The following is a 12,797-nucleotide window of genomic DNA, read 5'->3' on the forward strand; positions in this document are numbered from 1 at the left end:
CCAGCACCATCTGCACAGGATCAGTCCCTGCTGCAGTGCGAGGAGCTGATGGTCAGGGGGGAAAAGGGGGTGAAAAAGCTCCAGGCTTCCTCTACCAGAGTCATCCATCCCACTCGGATGGACCACAGCACAGAGGCAGCTGGAAAAGCCCCAGGGATCGGCTGAAATGGCAGCACCCGAGCGAGGGATGCTCCCACAACACCTGGTCCAGCATCTCCTGCTCTAATAAAATGATCCCCTCTGTTCTGGGGCCATGGGGGAATCTCCATCCTCAGTGGGGCTCAGCAGGGACCCCTCCCATGCTCCTCCCCAGGCTAATTCCAACTGCCCCAAACCCAGTGAGCCTCCTCCTCTACCCCTGGATTTCTGGGAGCTGAGCGACCCCTGCGCTCTTCCAGGCAGCCAAAATAAACCCAGAAAAAGCTTTTCTGCTTCTCTTTTTGCTTCCCCCCCCCGCTTCCTGAGATCTCCCAGCCTGCCCTCCCCGTGCCCTGTGTCACTCCAAATATTTGCACCAAAACCCATCTCGCGGGAAAGAGCTCAATTTAAAATAAAAAGGGGGAAAAAAACCAAAACCAAACAACAAGCCCACAACCCGCCACAAACCCAACAAAAACAAACAGATAAGAAAAATAAATCAGGGGAAATATGGCCTTTGACTGGCTGAATGAAACGGGGAGCTAAAAAGCCTCATTGAGAAGCGCAGGGCGGATGATAGCGCCCGATTGAGCTGGGCAGAGGGAACTCTGTTCAAGCTAATTAGGGCCTTTGAGGACATTCATCCCAGTGATGCAGGCTCAGTGGTGAGGAAAAGAGCCTCCTAATTGGCTTCCTGCTGGGGTGTCAGTCCGAAAGTCTTTATTATCCCTCCCTGCACCTTTTCAACCCTTCCCCCCCCGGCCCGCGCGGGGGCTCCGTTGGCAGGGCCGGGCGGTGCTGTGGCATCATTTACCCCCCGCCTCGCCTTGCTGGTTTGCCCCGGAAAAAGCAAATTTGCCGTGGGGATGGTTGGGGACCAGCCCCAGTCCAGGGCCAGGAGGGCTGGGGTGGGAGCACCCCACAGCCTGTGCCCGCTCACCCCAAAGCTGCCCCAGCAGATGGCCCTGGCTCTCTTGCGCTTCTGCAACAGTAATGCTGCGTGTGAAAAGAGAGAAGACAAGCTCTTTCCAGCACCCCTGTTCGTGGCTCTGGGGGTGTCTGTGCCCCAGACAGCCCTAGAGCTGCTCTCGTCTCCCCAGGGTCTGGTGAAGTCCGTTAGCCCACGTTACAGCCCCAAACAAAACCAAGCGTGAGCTTTAACTTGACCCCCCCTGAAACATCTCGTGTGTGAGATGGGACAAGCCAAGTATTGAAACCATGCTGGGGCTGTCTGAACCCCCAGGAAACGTCTCCCTGGTGGGATGGGACAAGCCATGTGGTGAAGCCATGCTGGGGCTGCCCGTTGAGCAAAGCCCAAGTGCTGCTGCCACCAAAGCATCACAACCCTGCCCCGAGAGAGGTGACCCAGCTCGGCTGAAGCGTGCTCGTGCCTTTTGGTCCTCCCTCCCCTCCTCTGAACCCCCGGGCCCAGTTTGGATCATGACAGGTTCAACTTTCCTGCAATCAAGTGGCTGCTTTCTCTCCTCTCCAGAGGGCAAACGCTCCAGCGTGAGCTCAGCCCTGAGGAGAGGCTGGAGGAGCCTGGTGGGAATTCATAGGATCCTAGAGTGGTTGAGGCTGGAAGGCACCCCAGAGATCATCTCATCCAACCTCCCTGCCATGGGCAGGGACACCTCCCAACTAGACCAGGTTGCTCAAGGCCTCATCCAGCCTGGCCTTGAACACCTCCAGGGAGGGGCATCCACAACCTCTCTGGGCAATCTAGTCCAGAGTATCACCACCCTCAGACTGAAGAACTTCTTCCTAAGACCCAGTCTAAACTTGCTCTCCTTCAGTTTCAAACCATTTCCCCTTGTCCTGTTGCTGCACACTCTTGTGACAAGTCCCTCTCCACCTTCCTGGAGGTTCCCTTCAGGTATTGGAGGCAGTTCTAAGGTCCCCCCAGAGTCTTCTCTTCTCCAGGCTGAACAATCCCAGTGCCCTCAGCCTGTCCTCAGAGCAGAGATGCTCCAGCCCCTGGATCATCTTTGTGGCTTCCTCTGGACTTGTTCCAACAGATCTCTGTCCCTTTGATGGTGGGCACAACAGAACTGGATGCAGTATTTGAGGTGGGGTCCCAGGAATGAAGGGGTGCATGTGCCACGTGAAGAAGACACACTTGTACCTTAATAGCTGGCAGAGAATCCACCCACAAGAAACCCCACGGCTCAGTAGCCTGGTGCTCAGCCCTGCCTCCATCTTTCATACCTCATGTTCTAGCAGTGACTTTCTCACGTGCCATTAACCTCTTGTCTCTATAGGAAGAGGCATCCTTTGGACCTCTCCAGCACCTGATGAACCTCCAGCAGCTCCTACGAGCGTGGCCAGACCTCGGCACGTCCTCTCTGAATGAGGACCACGAGTGCATCCGGCCCTGGCAGCCCATCCTTGCTGAGGGATCCTCCCCACATCCATTTCACCATGAATAAATGGGACTGCAAATAACCCATTGCCTCCAAGCCCTCTTCCTTCCCCTGAGCTCTCAGGGAGGTGCCAGAGCACAGAGCCAGCCCAGAGCTTCCCTTGGCTGGCCTGGCTGGGAAGCCCCTTGTCCTGGGAGGGGCTGGTAAGTGGTGTCATGGTTTGGGGGTAGGGCCACCCCCAGACTGATAGCAGATGCTCACTGATAACCCCAGAGTTCGTTCTGCTCTCCCAAATACCTCCCAGACATGTTGAGCTGCTGCTCTGAGTGTGTCTGAAGGAGGCAGGAGGTGTCTCCACTCCTGGATGCTTTGGTGTGGATGGGATGGGAGGTTTTTTCCTTGGTAGTTTCATGAAAATAGATATATACATCTATATCTATATATCTGTATACACACACACACACAGATACATCTATAAACATGCACAGGCATGTGTAAATATTTTCTGTATTCCTCTGCCGTGGACCGACAGGCACCAGGGCAAGTGCAGCTCCAGCAGATGCTAAACCCTGTCCTGCACCTCACGGTTCCCTGGCTGGTCACACCTCGGGTGGCTCATCATGAAGGTGATGGCCAAGATGGGGTGGAGAGAGGCTGCTGAGACCCAGGGAGGGCTTTGAGGGGTTTCTTGGTGTGGCCTGAAGAAATTCCCCCTGCCAGGGTCACTCTGGACACCTGCACTGACCCACTGGTGACCACGTTGGGAATAAACCCACACTAAAATAACCCCAAGAGCAGAGAGGTGGGGTGGGAGCTCACGACACGCTGTTCCAAGCTGCTGCTCTGAGCCTGAGCTGCAGAAGAATGCTCAGGACATCGAGTACGAGCAAGGATGAGGATCCCACAGCCTCCCTGGTGTGTCCCAGGGCTGCACCACCCTCTGAACTTGCCTGGCAATTGTCTGGATTTGTCCCCACAGCAAAGCACAGCTTTCAACAGCACAGTGAGAGGAGGCGGGACACGGCGTCACCACAACCCAGAAGACACCGTAGAACGAGGCCAGCGCGGACCCCCATTTGGGGATTATCTCAGCATTTGCAGGGGGTGGGGGCTCCTATTTTCCAGGTACCACCCCTCATCGCTGCTCGGCCAAGCATCACTCCCCAGGGCTTCCTCCCCACCCCCAGCAAAACCCCAGGCCAGCACCCTGGCTGGGGGTGGGACCCAAGGGGCGACCTGCCCCTGGGCTGCGGGGGCTGAGGGACACCCCGGGAGGGAGATGCTCCAGGTCCACATCCCTTCCCAGCTGCTGGGCCCTGGGAAGAGCAGGGAGAGCGGAGACTCACCGTAGTCTTTCTTACAGTACTTCTTCATGTTAATCTTCAGCTTCCCCTTGGAGGCTTTGCAGTATGAGTCACAATCTGCACGGGAGAGAGGCGGGAGGACAAGAAAACATTAACAAAACAAATTAGCCTGAAAATGAATAAAAGGCTGGGGGAAAAGGGGGGACGGCTCAAAGCCGCAGCCTGCCATGAATAAGCAGCGTGCCTGTGATATCCATCTGCCAGGCCCTGATTGGGTCGTCTGAGGGGGGCATTCAGAGAAACCCTCCTTTCTAAAGAAAGCTTTTCACAAAGGAAACCATCCTCCCGCCCGCCTCCCCCAGCTTGGCTTCCCTGGGCCGCCTCTGTCTTCCTGGGAGACCCCGGGGGCCTCCCTTATTGTGCCACCCAGAGCTTTTGAGAGCCACACAAATTCCCCCTGTTCTCCAGCTCCCAACTGGAGCCTGCCCAGAGCCCACAGAGGCCCCATTGTCACCCCTAACCCGGGCCGGTGTCAGCCTTTGGCATTCATTGCCAAGCGATTCGGGCCGGGGTCACCCACCGACAATGGGGGTCAGAGAGGAAATTAGCAGCCCATGAAGCATTAGCAAAGCCTTTTGGTGTCCACCCTACTGAAGTGTGCAAATAAAATACCCCAGGAGGAACGGTTCGTTTCTAATGGGCTCCCAGCACTCCGCCCGGGTGGCTGCTGTGGTGGCAGCGCTGGCACCGCAGCCTGGCACTGCCACAAGGGCTGGGGCGGGGCCACGGTCCTGGGGTGCTGAGCCCTGCCCTGGCAGCTGCTGCACCCCCAGGCCTGGTCCTGCATAGGATGGGGCTGGGTGGCATCCTTGGGCAGATGGCATGGCATGGTTGGATGGCATCCTCAATTGGATGGCATGATATGGCTGAATGGTGTGGTTGGATGGCATCCTTGGTTGGATAGCATGGCATGGTTGGATGGTATCACATGGTCAGATGGCATCTTCAGCCACTGCTGGGAACATCCCAGAAGTGGCATCCCACGTTGACACCATGGCCACGCAATGCTACAGTGGCTGCAGAGGTGCCACCCCACCCCAGCTCCCAGACCTCCTGTCCATGCACACCCCGTGTCTTCTCAGCACGCAGAGGTGCTAGAGAGAGGGCCCCAGCACCACGGGAGCCTCCTACTTGTGGGAAAAGGTGGCTGCTGCAGGAGGCTATGCATGACCTTGGCCATGGCCACCTCTGCCAGCTGCCCATCACTCCTCCAGAGCCACCACTGGAGAGCAGGTGTGAAAACCTGCTGAAATGCAGCCTGTGAGCAGGCTGGGATGCTGGGAAGGTGGGGACACTGCTGGGATCCCATGGCCAGTGGACACAGGGTGCCCGTATCCTGCCCCAGACCACACTGTCAGTGCCAGACCAGAACAACCCTTGCCCATGCAACACCCCACACTCTCCAGTGGACCATGGCCTGAAACCCTGGGGGAGAAGCTGTGCAGTGTCGCCCTGTGCCCCTTTAATGCATCTATGCCACACCCCAGGGTGGCATGTGCCACAGCCTCAGCAGGGCTTGAGGCTCCTCTTATCTACTGCAAGAGCCCTGGCAAGAAGGAGTTCCTTCCTAGAGAAGGTGCCACTAAGCGGGCTGGGAGGGGAAACTGAAGCACGGAGTTGGGAGGTGTCTGCAGAGCTGCAGCATTTCCTGGACATAGCTCTGTCTGCAGCTCGGGGGGGCCTTGCTATGAACTCAGCTTTGAGACAGGGCCATGTGGGAGGAAGTGGTCTCCAGTGGTGGATGCTCAGGGCTGGCCCATGCAAGGAGGGCACCAAGGTCTGCACAGCACCTTGGGTGCTATGCGCCTTCTCAGCTCACGAATCTCAATGTTCTTGGAGTGGGAACTGGGTTCAGAAACATGGACAGCTTCCTCAAGTGGAGGGGAGATGCTCCAGGAGGTCTCATGGACTCCAGGTCCAGCCTTCCCTACTGGCAACAGAGCCAGACCCAGCCCAAGTCAAGCAGCAGCTTCTTCAGCTTGAGTCAGGGAAGCAACAGGAGAAGGAAACCCAGAGAGCTGAACACCCACACCTCCCAAGATCATCAGATACCACCTTGGCACCAACATCTCACATCCGTGTGTGCCCCAGCCCCTCTCGACAGGACCAAGCAGAGAGTCACCCCATCTCAGCACCATCCTTCTGCCCCACCGCTGCCTGCTGCTCCCATTCCTCAGGGGAGCACCTGCAGCAATAAATGGCTTCCCTCTCCTTCAGTCTGGCCTAGCCAGGCCCAAACCAAAAGATGAGACATGAACTGGGGCACCTTCCTCCTCCAAGTGTCCCAGCTGAGATGTAGCTCTGCCCAGCTACAACCTGGCCAAAGCCCTTAGAAACCCAGGAGCTGAGCTGATGACTGAGGTGATCCAGCAGCTGGTGTCTCCCCATTGCTTTTCTCATCTAACATGACCCTGAACACGGAGTAAACCTTGAAAAGCACTGAGAAAAGAGTGGATCTTCTACGAACATTGTAGTTCAGGTGATGGAGATTCACTAGCAAGGTCCCAGCCGTGCCTGTGTGACCAGAGACAGGCCATGGAGCTGCTCCACCACAGACTGCTGATGTTCTCAGGACACTAACCTGGTTACATTAAGCATGGTGAGGGTTGGCCTCTGGCCCCCAAATCCTGGAGCCTCAGAAGAGGCTGAGGCAAGGACAGGCAAGGAGCAAGAGACTGAGCAGGGGCAAAGCTCAGGAGCACTGCCTGCAGATCGCTCCTCCCCTGGCCAGATCAATGTCAGACAAAGAGATGCTGGTGAGCAGCGGGCTCTGAGCACTAGTGATGGGCAAGGGTGGACAGCAGCTCCCTCCTGCAGGCCCCACAGCTCAGCCCCTGCGTCTGCAAGGGGGCCTCCACCAGCCAGGCCCACCGAGAGCAGCTCCTGCTCCACCTCCACAGCCTCTGGGATCCAGCCCCAGGAAATCAGATGGAAACCATTGCTCTGCACATCAGCCAAGACTGCTCCCAAGACCAAACCCAAGCCTCCTGAGCAGCCTCTCCCCCGAGAAACACCCCTAACCACACTGGAACTTCCCAGCTCTTACACCATGGTGTTTCCACTCTGCCTGAAATGACAGACCTCTTAGAAACCCATCCCAGCTCAAAAACCACTCCAGCAATGGACACTGCGAGGCGATGGGCCACCACCCCAGTTGCCCCCCAAGCTCAGCAGGACAGTACCCCATTCCCCTAGCCTCTGCTTGCCCCCAGGGTGCAAACCTGGAGCTGTGTTTGCAGCTCCAGACACCCAGCAACAGCCAGATCTGCCCCTGCTCTGACTAATACAACCCTTGCTCTGCCTTCCCTCTCTCTGTCCTCTTCTCCCAACCCCAGGGGCTGTGCCAGAGCCTCAGATGGTTCAAATTGAGCTGGATGTGGCCAGAGCCAGCTGGTGTAGATCAGCATAAATCTCCAGATGCCAGGGCTGATTTAATGGGTGGGGGATTTGCCCCAGTTTGTTTCTTTTGTCTCCCACACAGAGAAATCTTTTGCCTTCTGGGTGACTTGGAGGTCCTCTGGGGCCTCTTTGGGAGGGCAAATGAAGTTTCTCAGAGTGAAGCACTGAGCCTGTGCTTGCTGGTAAGTGGTTCTATGTATGTGGGGTGATGCTGTGAGATCATTGCCTCCTTAGGAACAGTGCACTGAGGGGATAGGACAGGATGTTATTTCAGTGCTGCCTAACCCCTAGAGAGAACCCTGCTCTGGTCCATCAAGTGTCATTTCAGCAGTTTAGGCTTTGGGGGGAGCTTTGCTGAGCTGCAGGTCTCCTGGTCGAAGGTGATAGCAGAGCCAAGCTCAAAGGGATGGGAAGAAGGAGGCTGAAATGGGAGGGTGGGGTTGATATGGAGCCCAGAGAGCTCCAGATGCTGTTTCAGTGACCTGTGTTTGTACAGGAGATGCTGGTGTGATGTGAGACTCTTGAAGAAGTTGTCCCCAAATTCTTCTGTTGCAAACTTACAAAGTGCCAAGGTGTGTGTTGCTTGTCCTTGCAACTTGTCCACCTTGTCCTGCAGGTCCCTCTCGCCCATCCCTGTGAGGTTGTAGAGTATTAGTCTGGGGTGACCTGGCCTTGGAATGTGATGCCAGGGTCCAACCAAAAGGCTGAGCTGAGAATAGAAGGAGGCTGCCCGAAGAAACGAAGCCCCACTTGGGATGAGGAACAACCTGGTACTTGAACCATGGGGTGGTGAGTGTCCAGGTCCTGTCTACCCAGATCCTCCAGGAGTGGTGGGGTAGGCACCACTTGACTCTGCCCTGCAGGAGTGGTGGATGGGGTCAGCCCCAGCTCTCTGTCCCATTGTGTCCTACACAAATGACCCCTGCATGTGGGGGAGCAGAACAAGGGTTGGTCCTCACCCGACTGCTGTCCTGCCCTGCTCCTCCTCTCAGGCTGGCCCTGGGCAGGGCTTGCCTGCCCTCAACAGACCCTGAAACCTCCCTGAGTCCCTCCCAGCATGGCCATGTCTCTTGTGAAGGACTCAAACCCCCCTGGCTGGAGCTCCATGGTGTGAGAGGAAGCCAGTGGTGATACCTTCTTCCCCTGCTCCCAGTACTCTCCTCCCCATGTTTGCTCAGCTACCCAAATATTTCAGCACAAATCCTCACTTCAGAGATGTGAACCCAAAGCCCAAGCAGCCCCTGGTGCTGCTTTTGCATCACCACATCCAAAGGCAGCAGGGATCTCCTACACCTCCCTGCCAGGTCCCTGGGGCTTGGAGAACCCCGGCCGCTTCCCTGCGGGAAAGGAGAAACTTTCTGCCCTTCCCGGATAAATGGGGCAGGAGAGGATCTGGGAAGAGGCATCTGGAGCTACTTGTTCACACAGGGCTGGGAGCAGGTGGCGGGCGGCTGGTTCGTGTCCGTCGCAGCTTAGGAAAATGTGTCAGCAGAGCATTCAGCAGCTTTGCAGCTCAGCCCATCCCCTTGATATAACTAATTCTCTGGCTGAGCAAAGGGTTTTCACAGCTAAACACCTTCTTTGTTTTGCTGAAGTTTGGGGGTTTTGTTTTCAAAAGTTAGAGTTTTTATTTTTTTCTCTTTTTTTTTTTGCCTTTCAGGGGGTTGTTGGAGCAGGGTTGGGGTTGTTGCATGAGAGTGGAAGCTGGGGCCATGGTCACTCCATTCTCTAATGCACCCCACTCCTGCTGGGGTGCTGATTCTTTGGGGCTGGGCAGGGTGGAGGCGCTGGCAGCGGGGGGCTGGGGTGCTGAGCAGCGTGCCTGAGAAGATGCTGCCTGAACCCGGTTCTTGCTGCCCTTGCAGTTCCGAAATTATCCCTAAGCCTCGGGGAGAGCTGCGTGTCGGGAACGGAAATGAAAGGCCCCTGCATGCTGACAGGACAGAGAGATTAAAGCCACATTGCTTGGCCTGGGTACCTGACTCGAAACGCAGACACCAGGCTGAGACCCCCCAGGGGATTCTGATTTCTAATCCCAATTTATGCAGCTAAATTCCCCTTGATTTCCCCCAGGTAGAGCCCTAAATACCTTCATGGGCTGAGATCCAAAGTGGAGGTGTTGTGGCTTAGAAGGGGAGACCCAGTCCTGATGGTGTGGCCCCAGCATTTCAGGGGTGCTCCCTGTGCTCCTGGGGGGCTGTGGGTGGGGGCTTGGGTGGCCCCATCCCCACTTTGTGCTGGGGGTGTGTGTGTGTGTGAATTAGACTGAGCCACAAAATGAAGGCACGGGTCCAAACACCAAGTCCTCAATCTGTAAGCCCATTGCTGGAGAGAGTGGGGCTGAGGAAAGGGAGTGGGGGTCTGCTGGGTGTCCCAGGTACCCCAGAGCAGGTCAGCTGAGATCAGTGGGGCTCTTTTGGTTTCCTCTTGTGCAAGGAGACCATGGTGATGGACAGCTTTGACCTCCTTTCCTCTTCCTCCCAGCATTACTGGTGAGAAATCCCCCATCAGGTGCTCGCAGTCTTGGCAGCCCTGCACGGAGCTGGGAGAGCAAGCAGCAGTGACTTGGGGGATCACAGCAGCATCCAGGTGCCCACAGGCTCTGGGCAAGTTTGTGCTTGGAAATGCTGGCTCCAAAGCAGAACAGCTGAACCTCCCTGCAGGTATCCCCAAACCTCTGCTCCAGCACTTGTGTTGCTGCTGCTTCTGGCTTTCTAGCAGCTCCTGAAGTTGCAGGAGATGCTCTGCCCCCACCTGAGGGATGTGACCTTTGGCTCGGTGCTGCAAATCCTGCATGCATGTCCCCTTTAAGGAAGGTGAATGTCTCACTGCTGCATCTTTGAGCTCTGGTGTCACAGGGATGCTGAAGATGGACCCAAGTGAACCCTCATTCCCCAGGAGATGGGGGTTCCCAGGTTTGGCTGTGGTCCATGCCCAGGCCTTGCAGCTGAGCCAACAGTGCCCTTAACAAAAGCCCTGATATGGGTGCTGTCTTCGTCAAGATGTTCCTTGAGCCCATCCAACAGACACAAAGCTCTTCCAGGTGCTCCTGAGATCTGCTGCATCCTGAAGTCTTGGAGGATGCAGAGAACAACAGCCAACAACTCCACGGGTCTGTAGAACTTGGTGCTGCCCCATCCCCATGGGATTGAGTGCTCCTCCAAACTGTTCAAACTGTGGAAATAAATCTTGAACCCCTTTACAGGCAGCAACCCAACATCTTCACCTTGTGGTTGGGAGCAGGGAGGAGAAGCATGTGGAGCAGAAGGGGTGTGCATGGGGGGACCCAGACTTTGGAGAGGGCAAGGGCAGAAATGTCCTGTCTCTGCTCTGTGCTTGGGCATGGACTCAGCTGGGTGCTTGGTGCGCCCAAACTGGGCATGAAAGCATTTCTGCATCCCCAAACATCCCCAAGGCAGCTGGAAGCCTGCAGCACTTACAGCAGGGACACCTTTGGCTCTTGGATTTCTGGCCCCAGGTGACCATAAAATCCTGTTTTGCTTCCCACAGCACTGAAGCTGCCCCACCTTCCATCCCAAAGAATTATTTTAACATATCCTCCATCAGTCTCAGTGAATGGCTGTTAGAGTCATTTTGGGGAGCACCAGCTCTGCTGGCCAAATGTGCTTTCCCCAAGCTTCAGGCTCTTGGCCATGGTATCCCATGTGCCCTGGGGGATGGGATGCTCTGGAGTAGCCCTCTCCTTGCACAGGGAGATAGGTGGGCTTCTCTGTGTCTCAGAACAGGTTTCTTCAAGATAAGAGCCAACTGGAGGCAGGGAATCCCTCCCAGGTCCATCACTTCAGCGGTGAGATTGCTTCTCCTGTGTTGGGCTGCACCTCAGCAGCTCCCCTTCCCCAGTGTGGCCACTGCCTGGAGCAGGGGAGCATCTTGTGACTGAATCTGCTCTTCCTCCACTGTCCTGGCCATGGTTCAGCTACTGTGCATGGTGCCCTCTGCAAACGTAGGGTGAAAATGGTTGCTCTTCCTTTTGGGCCAGCTCGTGCCTCTGGCTGGGTGGCTTTGGCCACCTCTCCAGCAAGGCCAGAAGCCCTGGGCCTGGGATGAGCTGGGACTGGGCTGCTCAAGCCATGTGTGATCTGCAGAATGGTCCTCAGGCTCAAAACAGTCCCTTCCTCAGGCTGTGGATGGGGATCCTGAGGGCCTGGGTCTGTCCTGGAGCCTGTGCAGGGTCCTGGTGCAAAGCAAGCCCCTGGCACGGGGTTGTGTCTAACCATGTGGATGTGGGACATTGCTGTTTGTCCTTGGTCACCTCTTGAGCTGGCCCAGGGCAGTTGGCTTTGGAGTAGTGTTCCCCACAGTGTCCTGGGAAAAGGTGCTGGCAGGCATTTGTCCCATCAGCTGAGATCCAGCCCTGCTAGCTGCTGGGGCAGCCTTGGAGAAGGTCTGTGACCAGTCTGTTCCATATGCAGTGGCAGAGGGACCTGCTCGGGCACCTTCTGGTCTCCAAAGCAGGCTCAGGAGCACTTTGCACCAGCACGTGTGTGTGGTGGGTGTTGCTGGGACCAGCCCTGCCCCATAACCAGCACAGCCTCTGCAGCAGAGACTGTCAGCCCTGTCTGGGCAGGAGAAGTGCAGGGAGTTATTTTCACTTCTTGGTGCTCTGTAGACCCTGACACTTCCCTGAGACCCTGTTAAAAACCCTGGTGGTAAATGCACAAAATCTTTCCTGCAGGACAGCGCCAGGATGAGCTGGGGCCACCTGACAGGAGCATCCTGAGCCCTGCCTGCCCCCCACGTTGCACACCATGGCCTGGGCCACCAGCAGGTCGCTACCTGCAAAGGATCCTCCCAGGAGATCCTTCCAAAGCCGTCCCCAGGCAGTGCCTGGGCTGCTCTCTGCCTGAACTGTGGACTTGCTGCATGGTGCTGGGGGCAAGGATGGCTACAAGCCACCCAAGCACCGGGCCAGGCAGCTCCCTGCCAAGGGAGAGCCAGGTCTGATAACTGCCCTTAACCTCTCCCTTGGAACAAGAAGGTGCAAATGAGCCCACGGGAGCCTCCTTTCTTCTAGCTGAACAAGATTGATTGAAAAACAAATTGGCGCAAATAAAGCATGTAATTAGATTAAAGCCTCTTGCCCGGAGTGGCTGGGAAGCTGTGGCGGGTGCTGCCGAGGAGCCCACAGCCCCCTGCCCACCTCGGCAGCGTCCAGCATGGCTTGGGGGGTGGCTGGCACTGGCCTCGCCAGCAGGACCACCAGCACCCCGCAGGATGCGGCCAGGGCTACTCTTGCCAGGGCCACCATGCTCATTTCGAGCTGTGACCCCCCCACAGCATTCCAGCAGCAGGGTCTGGGATGCTGTGACCCCCCCAGCACCTTGGCAGTGGGATCTGGAATGCTGTGACACCCCGCCCCCCCAGCAATGGCAGCGGGATCTGGGATGCTGTGACCCCCTCCAGCATTGGCAGCGGGATCTGGGATGCTGTGACCCCCTGCAGCATCTTGGCAGTGGGTTCTGGGATGCTGTGACCCCCTCCAGCAATGGCAGCAGGACCTGGGATGCTGTGA

At 56.7% G+C, this 12,797-nt stretch overlaps 1 protein-coding gene across 1 annotated transcript in view; it reads right to left on the reverse strand.

The window, feature by feature from the left end:
- LOC103769710 (netrin-1) overlaps positions 1-12,797 on the reverse strand; it is a gene marked incomplete at its 5' end in the record, with an annotated part of 46,182 nt that overhangs the window by 5,741 nt on the left and 27,644 nt on the right. Inside the window, one exon of the mRNA XM_008936935.1 lies at positions 3,848-3,922. Within this exon, the coding sequence (XP_008935183.1) occupies positions 3,848-3,922 (75 nt within the window). The remainder of the gene's footprint in view (positions 1-3,847; positions 3,923-12,797) is intronic.

This window comes from Merops nubicus, unplaced genomic scaffold (genome assembly GCF_000691845.1).
Source record: "Merops nubicus isolate BGI_N331 unplaced genomic scaffold, ASM69184v1 scaffold6003, whole genome shotgun sequence".
Taxonomy (NCBI): domain Eukaryota; kingdom Metazoa; phylum Chordata; class Aves; order Coraciiformes; family Meropidae; genus Merops; species Merops nubicus.